The 18,806-nt window shown below is 48.9% G+C and overlaps 1 protein-coding gene across 9 annotated transcripts in view; it reads left to right on the forward strand.

Moving 5' to 3' along the window:
* LOC140199979 (arf-GAP with Rho-GAP domain, ANK repeat and PH domain-containing protein 1-like) overlaps window positions 1-18,806 on the forward strand; it is a 290,953-nt gene that overhangs the window by 236,356 nt on the left and 35,791 nt on the right. For all 9 annotated transcript variants that reach the window (XM_072262527.1, XM_072262524.1, XM_072262526.1 and 6 more), the window contains 6 exons: window positions 5,264-5,366; window positions 6,750-6,942; window positions 11,015-11,060; window positions 12,784-12,947; window positions 14,433-14,648; window positions 15,848-15,953. In XM_072262527.1, the coding sequence (XP_072118628.1) occupies window positions 5,264-5,366; window positions 6,750-6,942; window positions 11,015-11,060; window positions 12,784-12,947; window positions 14,433-14,648; window positions 15,848-15,953 (828 nt within the window). The remainder of the gene's footprint in view (window positions 1-5,263; window positions 5,367-6,749; window positions 6,943-11,014; window positions 11,061-12,783; window positions 12,948-14,432; window positions 14,649-15,847; window positions 15,954-18,806) is intronic.

Consider the following 18,806-nt stretch of genomic DNA (forward strand, 5'->3'; position numbering starts at 1 on the left):
CAGTTATAAGTGTCCAGTGCAAGTTAAAAGTGTCCAAAGCAGAGTCAGGCAGAGCAGCTATTTAGCAGTCTGACTGCCTGTGGGAGGAAGCTGTTTAGTAGCCTTGTGCTAGTTTTGATGCTCCTGTAACGTTTGCCTGATGGCAGAAGAACAAACAGTTCATGGAGAGGGTGTGAGGGGTCTTTAATGATGTACCGTGTCTTCTGGAGGCATCGACTCTGAAAGAGGTCTTGGACAGAAGGTAGGGAGACCCCAATAACCTTCTCTGCTCCCCTAACCACCCTCTGCAAGGCTTTTTTGTTGACAGCACTGCAGCTGGAGTACCAGGTTGTGATGCAAAAGGTCAGCACATTCTCAACCACGCCTCTGTAGAATGTAGTTAAGATGTTAGTGGGGAGTGATGCTTGTTTAAGCTTCCTCAGAAAGTGCAATCTCTGCTGGGCCCATTTCACAATCCCAGTGGTGTTCCTGGACCAGGTGAGATTGTCCGAGAACTGCACCCCAAGGAACTTGATGTTTTCCACTCTCTCCACTGTGGAGCCGCTGATGCTGAGGGGAGTAGGTAGCAAGAGGATTCAAGTACAGGAGCAGGGAGGTACTACTGCAGTTGTACAAGGCCTTGGTGAGACCACACCGAGAGTATTGTGTGCAGTTTTGGTCCCCTAATCTGAGGAAAGACATTCTTGCCATAGAGGGGGTACAAAGAAGGTTCACCAGATTGATTTCTGGGATGGCAGGACTTTCATATGATGAAAGACTGGATCGACTAGGCTTATACTCTCTGGAATTTAGAAGATTGAGGGGGGATCTGATTGAAATGTATAAAATCCTAAAGGGATTGGACAGGCTAGATGCAGGAAGATTGTTCCCGATGTTGGGGAAGTCCAGAACGAGGGGTCACAGTTGAGGATAAAGGGGAAGCCTTTTAGGACAGAGATGAGGAAAAACTTCTTCACACAGAGAGTGGTGAATCTGTGGAATTCCCGGCCACAGGAAAGAGTTGAGGCCAGTACATTGGCTATATTTAAGAGGGAGTTAGATATGGCCCTTGTGGCTAAAGGGATCGGGGGTATGGCAGGTACGGGGTTCTGAGTTGGATGATCAGCCATGATCATACTGAATGGTGGTGCAGGCTCGGAGGGCCGAATGGCCTACTCCTGCACTGATTTTCTATGTTTCTCTGTTTAAAAGTGGCTGGTTCGTCTAGGGCTATGGTTCATGCTTAGGGAGATGTTCAATTTGATGTATGTGAGGTCCTGGGTTCAAATCCAAGTCAATCCCTGTTTGATAACAACATCCCACATTTCATTTTTCACTTGGCGTGGTGGTATGTACCAGCAAACTAAAACACTGGATTTAGGTTCCAGTCTCTACTGTGATGTGCGTTCAAATGTCGCTGTTGCCTTCGAGTGGGGAGTCCCTATTTTCTCCTCTCGGAGAGGGTGCAGAGGAGATTTAGCAGGAGGCTGCCTGGACTAGAGGGCATATCTTATGAAGAAGGGTTGAGTGAGTTCAGAGTTTTCCCTTTGGAACAAAGGAGGTGAGAGGTGACTTGATAGAGGTGTACAAGATGATGAGAGGCACAGATAGAGTGGAGGGCCAGAGACTGTCTCTCAGGACAGAAATGACTCATATGAAGGGGCATAGTTTTAACGTGACCGGAGTAAAGTTTAAGGGGGGGGTGTCAGAGGTAAGTTTTTTACTCAGAGAATGGTGGGTGCATGGAATGCTCTGCCAGCAGATTTGATAGAGGCAGATACATTCAGGACATTTAAAAAACTCTTAGATAGGCACATGGTTGATTACGTGGGAGGGAAGGGGTTAGATTGATCTTAAGGTAGGTTAAAAGGTCAGCACATGCATTGCGGGCTGAAAGGCCTGTATCGTTCTACTCTGTATTCTATGTTCCAACCATTTGCTGAACTTGCCTGCAATTCAAGTAGGAGAATCCTTCTGTCCTTCATCTGTCCTCTCCAGTTTGATAAAAAAATCTGTTTCTAACTGAAGTGTATGACCTTACACATTTCTCTAACTTATTGTAAATTCTTCCTCCTCCATCTTCTCTCTTTTTTCCATTTCCCATTCTAATTCCCCTCTCACCCATCCTCCCCAACTACCTATCACTTCCCTCTGATGCCTCTTCTCCTTCCCTTTCTCTCATGGTCCATTCTCCTCTCCTGTCAGAGTCCCTCCCCCGCCCTTTACCTTCTCCACTATTCACCTCCCAGCTTCTCACTTCATTCCCCTCCTTCCCCACCTACCTGGTTTCACCTATCACTCGTCAGCGTGGACCCCTTCTCCACCACCCGCCCCGCCTCCCTCCACCACCTTATTCTGACCTCTTCCCCTTTCCAGACCTGATACCTGATGTAGGGTTTCGGCCTGAAACATTGACTGTTCATTCCTCTCCGTGGATGCTGCCTGACCTGCCTAGTTCCTCCAGCATTTTGCAAGCACAAGAGAATCTGCAGACGCAGCAAATCCAGAGGAACAAACACAAAATGCTGGAGGAACTCAGCAAGTCAGGAGGGGAACAACCTGCTGAGTTTCTGCAGCACTTTGTGTTTGTTCCTCTAGATTTCCAGAATCTGCAGATTCTCTTGTGTTTGTATCAAGCACCATTTGCCGGGTTTTGCCCAGTCACTGAACCGTTTGATAACCGGTTATGGTCACAATAATGATTGCAACATGCTCTGCCACCTATTTCTGTCTCTTCCCCCCGCCCCACTGCCCCCCAGTTAAGGGTTTGCAGATCAATTCTAGCATTGTCTGTAAGGAGTTTTTAAGTCCTCCTGGTGGTGCTCTGGTTTCCTCCCACAGTCCAAAGTTAGGTTAATTGGTTATTGTAAATTGTCCTGGACTCGGTTTGAGTAGGTGGGTTGCTGGGCAGTGTGACTCGTTGGACCAGAAAGGTCTGTTCTGCACCTTATTGCTAAGTAAAATAAATGAATGATCCATTTGTTCCCTTTCCCCAGCTCTCTAGTGACCAATGAGCTATGAAGATGGTGTTCAGCTGCAGCCTCCATCGAGGACTTGGCTCAGCTTTTTTTTGGTTTTTTTTGGGTTCATAGGGATGATTTTGAGCGCAGAGAGAGGAGTTAGGGGTCAGGTTAGGGTTTAGGGTAATTGGAGTTCATACTGGAGTCTAAGTCTTCACTCCACGTTTGAACTGCGATGGATGTGGGACATCTGGTTTGATATTGAGCCAGAGCTGTTAGCAGTTCCGGACTTGGAGTTTTACGTGTGCAGGAGGAATGGGGTCCAATGACCCCCTAGATTTGAGAAATGGGGAGATGGGAGTGTGAGGCCTGGTGTCTGGAGTCCTGTCATCTGCTAGTGTTCGGTGATCAGCAGGTCCTGGGGTCGTTGACGAGGATCGAGGCCCGAGGGTTGTTGGCTGGAACCCAAAGCCTACAAATCTCAGTGAGTCTGCTGGGGATGTCGGAGGCCCAATGTCTGTGAATCTGAGTCCACTGGAAAACTGAAGAAGATGCCTGTCCTGGGGTTAGAGGACTATGTATGTACGTGGGTGAGAGGGAGGAATGGGCTTGTTTTGTTGTTGTTTAGTGTGATTACTGTGCAAACTTAAAGCACATGGTATTGCGGGTAAGGTATTGATCTGGATAGAGAATTGGTTGGCAGACAGGAAGCAAAGAGTGGGAATAAACGGGACCTTTTCAGAATGGCAGGCAGTGACTAGTCGGGTACCGCAAGGCTCAGTGCTGGGACCCCAGTTGTTTACAATATATATTAATGACTTGGATGAGGGAATTAAATGCAGCATCTCCAAGTTTGCGGATGACACGAAGCTGGGCGGCAGTGTTAGCTGTGAGGAGGATGCTAAGAGGATGCAGGATGACTTGGATAGGTTAGGTGAGTGGGCAAATTCATGGCAGATGCAATTTAATGTGGATAAATGTGAGGTTATCCACTTTGGTGGCAAAAACAGAAAAACAGATTATTATCTGAATGGTGGCCGATTAGGAAAAGGGGAGGTGCAACGAGACCTGGGTGTCATTGTACGTCAGTCATTGAAAGTGGGCGTGCAGGTACAGCAGGCGGTGAAAAAGGCGAATGGTATGCTGGCATTTATAGCAAGAGGATTCGAGTACAGGAGCAGGGAGGTACTACTGCAGTTGTACAAGGCCTTGGTGAGACCACACCTGGAGTATTGTGTGCTGTTTTGGTCCCCTAATCTGAGGAAAGACATCCTTGCCACAGAGGGAGTACAAAGAAGGTTCACCAGATTGATTCCTGGGATGGCAGGACTTTCATATGAAGAAAGACTGGATGAACTGGGCTTGTACTCATTGGAATTTAGAAGATTGAAGGGGGATCTGATTGAAACGTATAAAATCCTAAAGGGATTGGACAGGCTAGATGCAGGAAGATTGTTCCCGAAGTTGGGGAAGTCCAGAACGAGGGGTCACAGTTTGAGGATAAAGGGGAAGCCTTTTAGGACCGAGATGAGGAAAAACTTCTTCACACAGGGAGTGGTGAATCTGTGGAATTCTCTGCCACAGGAAACAGTTGAGGCCAGTTCATTGGCTATATTTAAGAGGGAGTTAGATATGGCCCTTGTGGCTAAAGGGATCAGGGAGTATGGAGGGAAGGCTGGTACAGGGTTCTGAGTTGGATGATCAGTCAGGATCATACTGATTGGCGGTGCAGGCTCGAAGGGCCGAATGGCCTACTCCTGCGCCTATTTTCTATGTTTCTATGTTTATTGTTTGGTCTGTTCAGTTGTGCTCTGTGATTTTTCTATGCATAGAGGGCATGCTATGTTAGCACCTGAATGTGTGGCGACATTTCGGGCTGCCTCCAGTGTCTCGGTTGTTAACGCAAACAATGCATTTCACTATGAAAGAGGACACAACCGTTTAGAAGAGGGATGAGGAGGAATTTCTTTAGCCAGAGGGTAATGAATCTCTGGAATTCATTGCCACGATTGGCTGTGGAGGCCAAGTCATTGGGTATAATTAAAGTTGAGTTGATAGGTTCTTGATTAGTCAGGGCGTCAAAGGTTACAGAGAGAAGACAGGCGATTGGGGTTGAGAGGGATAATAAATCAGCCATGATGGAATGGCAGAGCTGACGTGATGTGTCAATTGGCCTAATTCTGCTCCTATACCTTATGATCTTATAGTCTTGTGTTTCAATGTATATTTGATATAATCTTGAATTTTGATCCTTACGAAATGAGTATACAGTGGGGGATTGTTCTAGTTGACCTGTTGTTTTTGGAATCTTTTGTTTCCTGTAGGTTTGAGCACACGTTTGAGGTTTTCACGGACCCAGAGCGCCTGTTTATGTTTGGGACTGAGAGTGCAGAGTCCATTAAAGAGTGGGTCAAGTCCATTGCCAAGGTAATGCTGTGAGAGGCTTTGCTACTTAACTACCCTTGCACACCTGCACACAAGAGTACATTGTCACTGTCCGTGTGAGCTGTGCACTAAAATACTCATACACATTTGGATATTTACACACTTGTACACACTCGCCCATGCTAAGCAGTAAGACCACAAAGCTCTGTCGGTTGATCATCATCATCGTTACGTGCTGTATCATATGACATGGGCAATCATGGTCTCATGACCATGATTATTCTTGGCAAGATTTTCTGCAGAAGTAGTTTGCTGTTGCCTTCTTCTGGGCAGTGTTGTTGCAAGACGGGCGACCCCAGCCATTATCAATACTCTTCAGAGATTGTCTGCCTGACTTGTGATATGCACCGGCTGCTCGTATGACCATCCACCACCTGCTCCCATGGCTTTATATGATCCTGATCGGGGGCTAAGCAGGTGCTACACCTTGCCCAAGGGTGACCTGCAGGCTAGTGGAGGGAAGGAGTGCCTTACAGTTCTTTTGGTAGAGACGTATCTCCACCCCACCACTCAATGGTTGATCTATTATCCCTCTTAATCAGTTGGGTAAATGGACTCATGGGAGGGGCTCAGTTAAGGAGAGAGATTGGGCAGGTTGGGACTATTTTCTTTGGACTGTGGTATAATGAGGAGTGATCTTGTAGGGTAGGCATGTGGCCAAGTGGTTAAGGCATTGGACCAGCGACCTGAAGGTCGTGAGTTCGAGCCCCAGCCGAGGCAACGTGTGTTGTGTCCTTGAGCAAGGCACTTAATCACACATTGCTCTGCGACGACACTGGGTCCTAATGCCCTTCCCTTGGACAACATTGGTGTCGTGGAGAGGGGAGACTTGCAGCATGGGCACCTGCTGGTCTTCCATACAACCTTGCCCAGGCCTGTGCCCTGGAGAGTGAAGACTTTCCAGGCGCAGATCCATGATCTCGCAAGACTAACGGATGCCTAAAGATCTTGTAGAGGTGTCTAAAATTACATGTGGTGAATGATCACAGTCTTTTTCTAGAACTAGAGGGCACAGATTTAGGGTGAGATGGGAGAGGTTTAATAGGAACCCGAGGGACATCTTTTTCACCCAGTCGATGGCCCATGTGTGGATTGAGCTTCCAGAGGAGGTGGTTGAGGCAGGTACATTGACAATGTCTGGAAGGTACTTGGACAGGTACGTGGACAGGAGAGGTTTCAAGGGGGGAACAGGGAGGTGAGGGGAGATGGAGGTGATAGTTGATGGACAGGTGAGGGGGATGATAGCCAGCATGAGTGTACACCATCTGGGAAGTGTTGCTGGCGGTGTGTGGGGGCAGGTGCCCTTCGATTTGGATGATGATGGTTCTAGTTGCCATGTCTGCCATTCCTCTTCTCTGCCCACAGTCCTTCCTCCCGCCGGCTGTAGACCTGATGGACCATGATTTTGAGCGGATTGGACGTCTGCTGTACAAGGACGGGTTGAGCCTGGAGCGGGCCAAGGTGGGCTGGTTTGCGCTGGAGAAGTCCACGCTCTTTGTCTGGTCTGAGGACTCGGACAAGGAGGAGGCCATCAACCTTCGCAAGCTGCAGGAGTTGTGTAAGGGCCGGTTGTCTGGTTGTCTCTGTCACTGTGCCTTCCGTTCACCCTGTTCGTGCTCTCACCACATCAATTACACCAAATCCCCAAACCTGGACTCCTTGACATCTTCCAAACCATACCATCACCTCTCCTGACTTCCACAACCCCCTCATTTCCCTCGATACCCTGTCACCACCTCCGCACATCCCCTCCTCCGCCCCTTCTCTCACAACATCTTCCCTTACTTCTCCAACGCTCAACACCCTGTCTACACACTCCCTGTCATCTCCCAAACCACAACATCTCCTCACACCCTCATAGAACCATAGAAACTACAGCACAGAAACAGGCCTCTTTGGCCCTTCTTGGCTGTGCCGAACCATTCTCTTGCCTAGTCCCACTAACCTGCACACGGACCATATCCCTCCATACACCCCCCATCCATATACCTGTCCAATTTATTCTTAAATGTTAAAAAAGAACCCGCATTTACCACCTCGTCTGGCAGCTCATTCCATACTCCCACCACTCTCTGTGTGAAGAAGCCCCCACTAATGTTCCCTTTAAACTTTTCCCCCCTCACCCTTAATCCATGTCCTCTGGTTTTTTTTCTCCCCTTGCCTCAGTGGAAAAAGCCTGCTTGCATTCACTCTATCTATGCCCATCATAATTTTATATACCTCTATCAAATCTCCCCTCATTCTTCTATGCTCCAGGGAATAAAGTCCTAACCTATTCAACCTTTCTCTATAACTGAGTTTCTCAAGTCCCGGCAACATCCTTGTAAACCTTCTCTGCACCCTTTCAACCTCATTTATATCCTTCCTGTAATTTGGTGACCAAAACTGAACACAATACTCCAGATTTGGCCTCACCAATGCCTTATACAACCTCATCATAACATTCCAGCTCTTACACTCAACAGTTTGATTAATAAAGGCCAATGTACCAAAAGCTCTCTTTACGACCCTATCTACCTGTGACGCCACTTTTAGGGAATTTTGTATCTGTATTCCCAGATCCCTCTGTTCCACTGCACTCTTCAGTGCCTTACCATTAACCCTGTATGTTCTACCTTGGTTTGTCCTTCCAACATGCAATACCTCACACTTGTCTGTATAAAACTCCATCTGCCATTTTTCAGCCCATTTTTCCAGCTGGTCCAAGTCCCTCTGCAGGCTCTGAAAACCTTCCTCAAATTTGCTGATCCAATTTACCACATTATCATCCAGATCATTGATATAGATGACAAATAACAATGGACCCAGCACTGATCCCTGTGGCACACCACTAGTTCAGGCCTCCACTCGGAGAAGCAATTCTCTACTACCACTCTTTGGCTTCTTCCATTGAGCCAATGTCTAATCCAATTTACCACCTCTCCATGTATACCTAGCGACTGAATTTTCCTAACTAACGTCCCATGTAGGACCTTGTCAAAGGCCTTACTGAAGTCCATGTAGACAATATCCACTGCCTTCCCTTCATCCACTTTCCTGGTAACCTCCTCGAAAAACTCCCAAACATGACCTACCACGCACAAAGCCATGTTGACTCTCCTTAATCAGTCTCTGTCTATCCAAATGCTTGTAGATTCCAGCTCTTAGTACTCCCTCCAATAACTTACCTACTACCGACGTAAAACTTACTGGCCTATAATTTCCCGGATTACTTTTCGATCCTTTTTTAAACAACGGAACAACTGAGCCACTCTCCAATCCTCCGGCACCTCACCTGTAGACAGCGACATTTTAAATATTTCTGCCAGGGCCCCTGCAATTTCAACACTAGTCTCCTTCAAGGTCCGAGGGAACACCCTGTCAGGTCTTGGGGATTTATCCACTTTAATTTTCCTCAAGACAGCAAGGACCTCCTCCTTTTCGATCTGTACAGTTTCCATGATCTCACTACTTGTTTCCCTTAATTCCATAGACTTCATGCCAGTTTCCTTAGTAAATACAGATGCAAAAAACCTATTTAAGATCTCCCCCATTTCCTTTGGTTCCGCACATAGCCGACCACTCTGATCTTCAAGAGGACCAATTTTATCCCTTACAATCCTTTTGCTCTTCATATACCTGTAAAAGCTCTTTGGATTATCCTTCACTTTGACTGCCAAGGCAACCTCATGCCTTCTTTTAGCCCTCCTGATTTCTTTCTTAAGTATTTTCTTGCACTTCTTATACTCCTCAAGCACCTTATTTACTCCCTGCTTCCTATACATGTCATACAACTCCCTCTTCTTCTTTATCAGAGACGCAATATCCCTTGAGAACCAAGGTTCCTTATTCCTATTCGCTTTGCCTTTAATCCTGATAGGAACATACAAATACTGCACTCTCAAAATTTCTACTTTGAAGGCTTCCCACCTACCGATCACATCCTTGCCAGAGAACAACCTGTCCCAATCCACGCTTTTTAGATCCTCTCTCATTTCACCTTCACTCTCACCAAACCCTCATCCCCATACCCCATCATGCCTCCCCATTCATCCCTCATTCCCACAGCCCTACCTCTCCCATTCCAACATCTTCCCAACCACCACCTCTACCCTCATCTCCTCATCTCTCCTCAGGCAACTCCACTCACCCTCATCTCCCACTCCCTTCACATAGAACATACAAGAGTATTGCACAGGAACAGGCCCTTTGGATCATAATGTCTTTCCCAACCTCGATGTTGCACTAAACTAATTCTCTGCCCACTCGCACTGTCCATATCTCCCCACCCCCTGCCCACGTGTGCGCTCCATGCCTCCCCACCCCCTGCCCGCGTGTGCGCTCCGTGGCTCCCCACCCCCTGCCCGCGTGTGCGCTCCGTGGCTCCCCACCCCCTGCTCGCGTGTGCGCTCCGTGTCTCCCCACCCCCTGCCCGCGTGTGCGCTCCGTGGCTCCCCACCCCCTGCCCGCGTGTGCGCTCCGTGGCTCCCCACCCCCTGCCCGCGTGTGCGCTCCGTGGCTCCCCACCCCCTGCCCGCGTGTGCGCTCCGTGGCTCCCCACCCCCTGCCCGCGTGTGCGCTCCGTGGCTCCCCACCCCCTGCCCGCGTGCGGGCTCAGTGGCTCCCCACCCCTGCCCGCGTGCGCGCTCCGTGGCTCCCCACCCCCTGCCCACATGTGCGGTCTGTGCCTCTCCACGCCCCATCCGTTGAAATGCCTCTATCATACTATGTTTGCTTCCCACCTCTCTCTCAATAAAAAGATCCCCCAAGCACCTCCTTTCAATTTCCTCCTTTCATCCTAAACCTACACCCTTCAATAATTTTATTTCTTCCCTGGTTTAAAAAGATACCGGCTGTCTATCTGTCAATGCCTTGCATAAGCTTATAAACCTCTATCAGATCTCCTGTCAGCCTCCACTGCTCCAGAGAAACCACCCCATGTTTGTCCAGCCTCTTGTTATAGCACGTGCCCTCTAACCAGGCAGCATCCTGGTGAACCTCTTCTGCAGCCTCTCCACTGCCTGCACGTGCTTTCTGTAATGAAGAGACCAGAACTGCGTGCAGTGCTGCAAAGTGTGGTGGAGCCAATATTTTAGACATCTCCACACCCCTTCCCTTGTGTTACCCCTCCCTTGTCCCATCTTCCCCCAGCTTCCTGCTTATCAAACACTGTTCTTTTGTGTAAGCCGGCTATCCTGGCCCAGGGTCTCCCTCGAGTCTCTGTTTCCCCACCCCTGCCCCTCAGCCTCCTGCTCTTCCAGGCTTGAGAAGAAGAGAAGCTCACTGCCTTTGTCTGGAACTGGTCACATCCCATGACGCAATGAGGTTAAAGTGCATTCCTGCTTACACTTCCACCTGATGCTGAAATGTCTTTCTCCCCACCTCTGGGGTACGTACGTTGTAATGGAGGTGTCTCTTATGGGCACAGGAAGATCCCATGGGGAGCATTGCCAGACCATTAGGAACGGTTGTTTGCCGTGATTGATCCCTGGCCAGGACTCTGTACATCTGGCTGGGGAGAGCTTCCCCATTTCTCTTCCACTTGGGATCCCGTCTTCTGGCTCTGTGCCTCGGTTCCGTGAATGGGTGCATTGGGGTTGGCTAGGTTGTGGAAGCTATCTTTGGTTCACCCTGTCTTTGTTGTGTTACAGCGGAGCAGGCTGACCACGAGGTGCTGGTGTTGGTGGAGAAGAGGCGGTGAGTGCAGCTAAACCCCTCTTCCCTCCTACTCTCCTCCTCTGTCTTCCCAATCTTCTCCACCCTCTTCCTACCCTCCGCCTCTCCCTCCTTCCCTTCCTTCCTCCTCCCTCCCACCCTCCTCCTCCCTCCCACCCTCCTCCTCCCTCCCACCCTCCTCCTCCCTCCCTTCCTTCCTCCTCCCTCCCACCCTCCTCCTCCCTCCCACCCTCCTCCTCCTTTCCTCTTCCTACCCTATTCCCCTCCCTTCTCCCCCTTTTCTTACCCCTCCCTCCCACCCTCCTCCTCCTTCCCAACCTCCTTTCCCTCTTCCTACCCTACTCCTCTCCCTTCTTCCCCTTTTCCTCGCTCTTCCTCTCATCCCACCCCTCCTTCCCTCTCCTCCTCCCCCTTTCTACTTCGTTCTCCCCTCCCTTTCCTCTTCTCTCCTCCATCTCCTCCCTCCTTTCTTATCTTTCCTTTCACTCACCCATCTCTTTCCTCTTCCTTGCCTCCCCTTCCCTCTCTCCTCTGCCTCCTCCTTTACTTTTCCTTCATCCTATCTCTTTTCCATTCTCCTTATCCTGCGCCCTCACCTCTTCCTCCCTGCCCTCCCTCCCTCTGTGTCTGATCCGCCCTCCCCTGCTGTCTTCCCCTCCTCTCCTCTCTCCAAATCCATACCTGTGAGCATCCTCTACTTGGTTTCCCCTAACATTCCCCAACACCGCCCCCATCCGATTTAGAGTGATAGAACGCTACAGCACAGAAACAGGCCGTTCAGTCCATCCACTCCATGCCGGGCTATTAATCTGCTTGGTCCCATTGATCTGTACCCAGACCATAGCCTTCCCTACCTCTTCCATCCATGGACCTATCCTAATTTCTCTTAAACATTGAAATCGAACCCGCATTCACCACTATTACTGGCAGCTCGTTCCACGTTCTCACCACCCTCTGAGTGAAGATGTTCCTTCTCAGGTTCCCCTTTAGCATTTCACCTTTCACCTTTAGCCCATAACCTCTAGTACTGGTCTCACCCAACCTTTATTTTTGTTTTATTTAGAGATACGGCACGGTCACACGCTCTTCTCCTCTGCCCAATTACACCCATGTGACCTACTAACCGGTACGTTTGTACGATGGGAGGAAACTGGAGCACCTGGAGAAAACCACGTGGTCACGTGGAGAACGTACAAACTCCTTACAGACAGTGGCGGAATTGCCGGCGCAGTAACAGCATTACGCTAACTGCTGCTCTACCGTGCTCCCCAGTGTTGACTCCCATCTCTCCTCATCGTAGTCTGCCTCTCCTGTCCGATTTACCCTTTCCTTTCCTCTCCACCCCCTCGTCACCTCCCCAGTCTCCCTTGTCACTGGGTGAAAGAGGCACCGTGGTGTATGGTCATTGAACCAGACACGTGAATACAGCCCGACGAAACAGCGTTCCCCCAGGGCCACGGTGCAAAACACAGCACCAACAGCACACGCACTTGTAGTTATGCTAGAGAAACCATATAGTCACACAGAGTATATATAGCCCAGGTCCCTGAGTGTCATGGCCTGTAGATCGATGTTGCATGGGATGTGGTCCTGGAGCCAGGTTTCTGCAAGAATGAGCTCGTAGCAGTTCCTCATAACATACCAGTGCAGCCGCAGACGAACGTAATCCAGTGTTTGTTGGGTGTTTTAAACTCCCAGTGATCATTTCCTTTCCTTCTCTCCCGTCCCCACCCCACCCACCCAGGACTCTGTACGTTCAATCCAAAAGGAAGCTGGACTTCCTGGGATGGGCAGCAGCCATCCAGAAGGCGGCAGACAGCACTGGGAACACATTGTCTGAGCAGCAGTTGACGGACGAGGACATTCCTGTTCTGGTGGATCGCTGTGTGGCGTACATCACACAGTACGGTGAGCCACTGATGTAGAGAATGTCCGGGGTGGGTGGGTCTTTGATTAAGCTGACTGCTTGACCAAGGCAGAGAGAAGTGTGGACAGAGTCCATGGAGGGGAGGCTGGTTTCCGTGATGTTCTGAGTTGTGTCCACAACCCTCTGCAGTTTCTTGCAGTCTCAGCCAGAGCAGTTGCCGTACCAGGTCGAAATGCATCTGGATAAAGTGGAGATTGATAGATTTGTGATTAGTCTGGGTGTTGGTGACCACGGTGAGGCAGGCGAATGGTGCTGAGGATATAAATCAGCCATGATGGAATGGTGGAACAGACTCAATGTCCTAATTCTGCTCCTGTGGCCTTACGTATAAGATGCTTTCTAAGGTGCATCGATTAAACATTGGTGAGGGTCAATGGGGACATGGTAAATTTCTTTAGCCTCCTGAGGAAGGAGAGGCACTGGAGAGCTTTCACGACCATTGCGTCTGTGGTTGCAGCAGGGCAGGTTATTGGTCATGTTCACTCCGAGGAAGTTGGAGCTCTCAACCTCAACGTTGTCAATGTAGAAAGGAGGCTGTGTGCCCTCGGCTTTCCTGAAGTCAATGACCAACTCCTTTGACATTGAGCAGAAAGTGGGTTGTTGTTATGACACCATGAATGAACACTGCAGCTTCTGCAGCTTCTCTGTTGAAAGTGTCCTGCCTGGTTGCATCGTGGTTTGGTATGGCAATTCTAATGTTTGCTCACCAGAGCTGGGCATTTGGATGCTGGGGAAATTGTCTAGTTGTGTGGGGTTTTTCTTTAAATGGGTTCCACGACTATAACATGTAGGAGCAGAGTTAGACCATTTGGCCCATTGAGTCTGTTCCACCATTTCGCCGTGACTGATCCATTTTCCTCCTCAGCCCTGATCTCTTGCCTTCTCCCAGTATCCCTTCATGCTCTGACTAATCAAGAATCTATCAGCCTCTGCTTCAAATGTATGTAAAGACTTGACCTCCACGTCTGCCTGTGGCAAAGAATTCCACAGATTCACCGCCCATTGGGTAAAGAAATTCCTCTTCATCTGTTCTAAAAGGATGTCCCTCTATTCTGAGGCTGGGTCCTCTGGTCTTGGACTCCCTCCACCATAGGAAACATCCTCTCCACATCCACTCTGTTGAGGCCTTTCAGTATTCGACAGGCTTCAATGAGATTGCCCCCACATTCTTCTAACCTCCGGCTTAGAGCCGTCAAACGCTTCTCACACTTCATTCCTGAGATCATTCTCGAGATCCATCTCTGGACTGTCTCCAATGCTAGCACATCCTCCATAAGTTGGAAACAATCTCTCCACATCCACTCCAGGAAGACCTTTCAATATTCGGTAGGTTTCACTGAGATCACAGCATCATCCTTCTGAACTCCAGTGAGTGCAGGCCCAGCGATGAGCAGATAGAGGGAAGGGTAGGGACTGGGTGATATTGCTCTCCTTTAATTGTCAGTATGATGTCATCCATTCTGCAGGCTTAACTTCTGAAGGCATCTACAGGAAGAGCGGGCAGAAATCGAAGACCACCAACCTGCTAGAGCTATTCCTGAAGAATGCTCGCAGCGTGTGGTTGAGGGAAGGGGAGCATCATGTCGATGACGTGTCCAACACTTTGAAACGGTTCTTCAGGGAGAGTATCGGGGAGACCATCTTCACTGACAACGCGTACCAAGACTGGCTCCATACATCAAGTACGAACGCACTCCTTGGGCAGGTGGTCGTGTGTCCAGGACACTAGCAGGGGATCATACGACATAGAGCACAGAACAGGCCCTTCTGGCCATCGAGCTGCTCCACCCAGCAACCCACCTGTTTAACCCTGGCCTAATCACAGGGCAATTTACAGTGACCTACTAACTTGCTAACCGTACATCTTTGGACTGTGGGAGGAAACTGCAGCGCCTGGAGGAAACCCACACATTCCGTGGGGAGGATATACAAAGTCCTTACGGAGGATGCTGGGAATGAACTCTGAACTCCGACGTCACAGTGGCATAGCGGTTCGTGTAGCGCAGGGGTGGCCAACCTTTTACATTCCGTGCGTCAATTTTTTCTTTTTTTTTTTGGTGTGTGCCTGTGTGCGTGTGTCCGTGATGATGGATTGTTCATGGCTTTTTCCAAGGCGCTGAGTGAGAGAGAGAGAGAGAGAGAGACTGTGTGGTGCGCCACTCCTCACACAGACATTTTTGCAGTATTTTCCCTTTATTTTACGAGGTCGATTTGCAAACTCGACACTGAAAAAAAAGGCATGCTTGGGGGTGGACCCGACTGGTTTTGAGCCCGGGAAGCTCTGCTCCCGGGTCCAGCGCTGACGTTGTTGTGCCACCAGCCGGCCCGCGCGTCAATTTTTTCGTGCATGAGTTCACATGTGATTTTTTTTCACGCATGAGTTCTATATTAACATATTTTTACAAGAATTGAATGGGGGTACAAGAGTTGTATGGCGCATCCGAACTCGTGAGTGAAAAAATTGACGCATGGAATGTAAAAGATTGGCCACCCCGGTGTAACGCTATTACTGCGCCAGCAACCTGGGTTTAATTGCCGCAACTGTCTGTGACTGCATGGGTTTCCTCCCACATTCCAAAGATGTACCGGTTAGTAGGTTAATTACCCCCCATGGGTGTATTTGGGCAGCACGGGCTCGTTGGGCTGGAAGGACTTGTTACCACGCTGTGTCTTTAGATAAAAATACATAACTCCCATCCAGCGCATTGAGATCAAGAATTCCCCTCCCCGAGCTCGGACTGTCGACTGACTACAGCCGTGAGTCCTCCGTCACATCTTGGCTTGTGGGAGTGCAGATTTGATCACAGTGGTTCCCACGGCCCGATACTCCTTGTTGGAATAGGTTGTCATTGATGGTTTGTCTGCTTTCTGTCCACCCCAGTGATTCCCGATGAGTGGATGAAGATTCAGCAGTATCAGAAGCTGGCCGCTAACCTGCCCAAAGTCAACCGCGCCACCCTCAAAGCTTTGATCAACCACCTCTACTGGTAAGCGCCAGCACTTCAACATGGGCAAGGGCGACTTGGAAGCATAGCAGTTAGCGTAACGCTCTTACCCGCCACTGTCTGTAAGGAGTTGGTAACATTCCACCAGTGACCGTGTGGGATTCCTGTGGGTGCTCCGGTTTCCTCCCACATTCCGAAGACGTACCGGTTGGGGCTGGTAAGTTGTGGACGTGCTATGTTAGTGCCAGAAACATTGCGACAAGTGGGCTGCCGCCAACACATCCTTGGACCGTGGTGGTCGTTGATACAAATGACACACTTCACTGTATGTTTTGATGTATACAGGACAAATGAAGCTGATCTTTAAATCTTCAGTCTTGGCCAGGGGCCCTCCAAAGTCCGTGGGGAGTGGGGGGGGGGGCAATACCTGTTTCTCCTCAGACTGGGGAATCGCTGGGTCGTCCAGCTGAGGAAAGATTCTGTGATGGAAACACAACAGGAAACGATGTTCAACTGTGGGTAACTGGAGGATTTAACAATAGATTAAGTTACAAGCTTACATTGGACAGAGGTAATTAGAATAGCAACAAACCCACTGGAGTGCAAAGTGATTGTGGAGTTGTTAAACTGTCATGATTAGGGTTGTGTCGGCCAGTTCAAGAACGGAATGGTTGAAGGGGGGTAGCTGTTCCTGAACCTGGTGGTGTGGGACTTCAGTCTTCTGAGAGTGTCTGCAAGAAGACGGCATGGCCCAGATGGTGGGGACCTTTGATTCTGGATTTTGCTGCCTTGAGCAGGCCTCCAGTAGATACTCCCTGTGGAGGATGAGTCCACTTCTCTCTGGAGTTTCTTACAATCCTGTGCATTCACATTGCCTTTCCAGACCGTGATACAACCAGTCAGGATACTTTCAACAGTACGTCTGTAGAAGCATGTCTGATGAGGGAGAGAGTGCTACATTATCAGAAAAAAATAAACATTAGCTTTAGTTGACACGTATACATTGGAGGATAAAGTGAAATGTGTCTTTTGTGTCAACAACCAACACAGTCCGAGGATGCGCTGGGGGCAGCCCGCAAGTGTTGCCATACTTCTGGCGCCAATTTAGCATGCCACTACTTACTAGCCTTAACATGTACATCTTTGGAATTTGGGAGGAAACCAAAGCACGTGGAGGAAACCCACATGATGTCATGGAGAATGTACAGACTGCTTACAGTGTTGTCTTTTGTATGAACAAGCTCCCACTCTGCTATCAAACGTAGAGTTATACTGTTTACTTCTTAACTTGTGTCATACATGCATTTTATGCTCAATGTCAAACTTCTTAAATGTATTTTATATTTGTTAATTTATTTGTGGTAATATTACTTAATGTGTTGTGTGTGAGTTGTATGTACTGTGTTGTGCAAAGGAATAGTTTTGTTATATACCCAGTAATCCCCCGATTTAACCCGAGCCTGATCACAGGACAATTTACAATGACCAGTTAACCCACTAACTGGTACGTCTTTGGACTGTGGGAGGAAACCGGAGCACCCGGAGGAAACACGCACGTTCACGGGGGACAACGTAATAACTCCTTACAGGCAGTGGTGGGAACTGAACCTGGGCTGCTGGTACCATGAAGTGTTGTGCTAACCACAATGCTACCATGGTGTCTCTTGTGTACAGTTGAACGACAATATAGTTGAACTTGAATCCCATGAGAGAGAGTGCAGGGGAGAGTGGGAATATCTTGGTTAAATATCCTCTGCAAAAATGGGCTCGTCCTGCAGTGTAGTATTCCCTGGCAGTGTTTATTTTCACAGAGTGGATGATATGTGGAACTCGCTGCCAGAGGAGGTGATGGGATCGGATATAGTCATTGTGTGTGAGGCATTTGGACAGACACTTAAACAAGGCACAGGAGGAGACAGTCATAATGTAGGCAGGTGGGATTAGTGTAGACAGACAGAGAGGCTAGCATGGCACGATGGGCTGACGGGTAGTTGCTTTATTATTGTCGCATCTGCTGAGATGCAGTGAAAATCTTTTGTTTGTCTGCCATCTAGACAGATTTTTCAGGTTCAAGTTTATTGTCATCTGACTGTACATATATACAACCAAAGGAAACTGTGTTCCTCCAGACCACGGTGCAAATATCACACACAGCACACAAAACAAAATATTGTTATCAAATATCATTCAAAATGCATGTAGTGTGTAGTACAGGTAAGCAGTAAAGTCCAAGTGATGAGATCTCGACGGTGACAGGGTATTCATTAGTCTCGCAGCCTGAGGGAAGAAGCTGTTACCCAGTCTGGCCGTCCTAGTCCTGATGCTCCTGGACTTCCTTCCTGATGGTGCTGGGTCAAAGAGATTGTGGGATGGGTGGTAGGGGTCCTCAACAATGCTTTGGGCCTTTCGTCTGCAGCGCTCCCGGTAAATGTCACAGTTCGTGGGCGAGAGACCCCGGTGAACTCCTCTGTGGTTTTTGCTATTCCATAGATAAGTACATTGAGTACAAAAGGGAAACAGAACGCAGAAATAGAGTGTTACAGTTACAGAGGAAGTGCAGTGCAGGCGGACAGTAAGGCACAAGGTCTGTGACGAGGTAGATTGGGAGGTCACAATATCACCATTTGATACATGGGAGATCCTACCTTCGGCCTGTCCAATGCAAAAGGCAGGATTTCCTAGTGGCCACCCATTTCCTTTCCCATTTGGACATGGAGAGGAACAGTCAACGTTTTGGGCCAAGACACTTAATCAGCACTGTCCATGGCCTACCTGACTGCCACGATGAGGCTAAACTTAGGTTGAAGGAGCAATGTCTCATATTCCATCTGGTAGCCACTAACCCGATGGCATGAACGTTGATTTAATATAGAATGTAGAAAAGGAAGAGTACAG

This window comes from Mobula birostris, chromosome 7, assembly GCF_030028105.1.
Source record: "Mobula birostris isolate sMobBir1 chromosome 7, sMobBir1.hap1, whole genome shotgun sequence".
NCBI classification, from domain to species: domain Eukaryota; kingdom Metazoa; phylum Chordata; class Chondrichthyes; order Myliobatiformes; family Myliobatidae; genus Mobula; species Mobula birostris.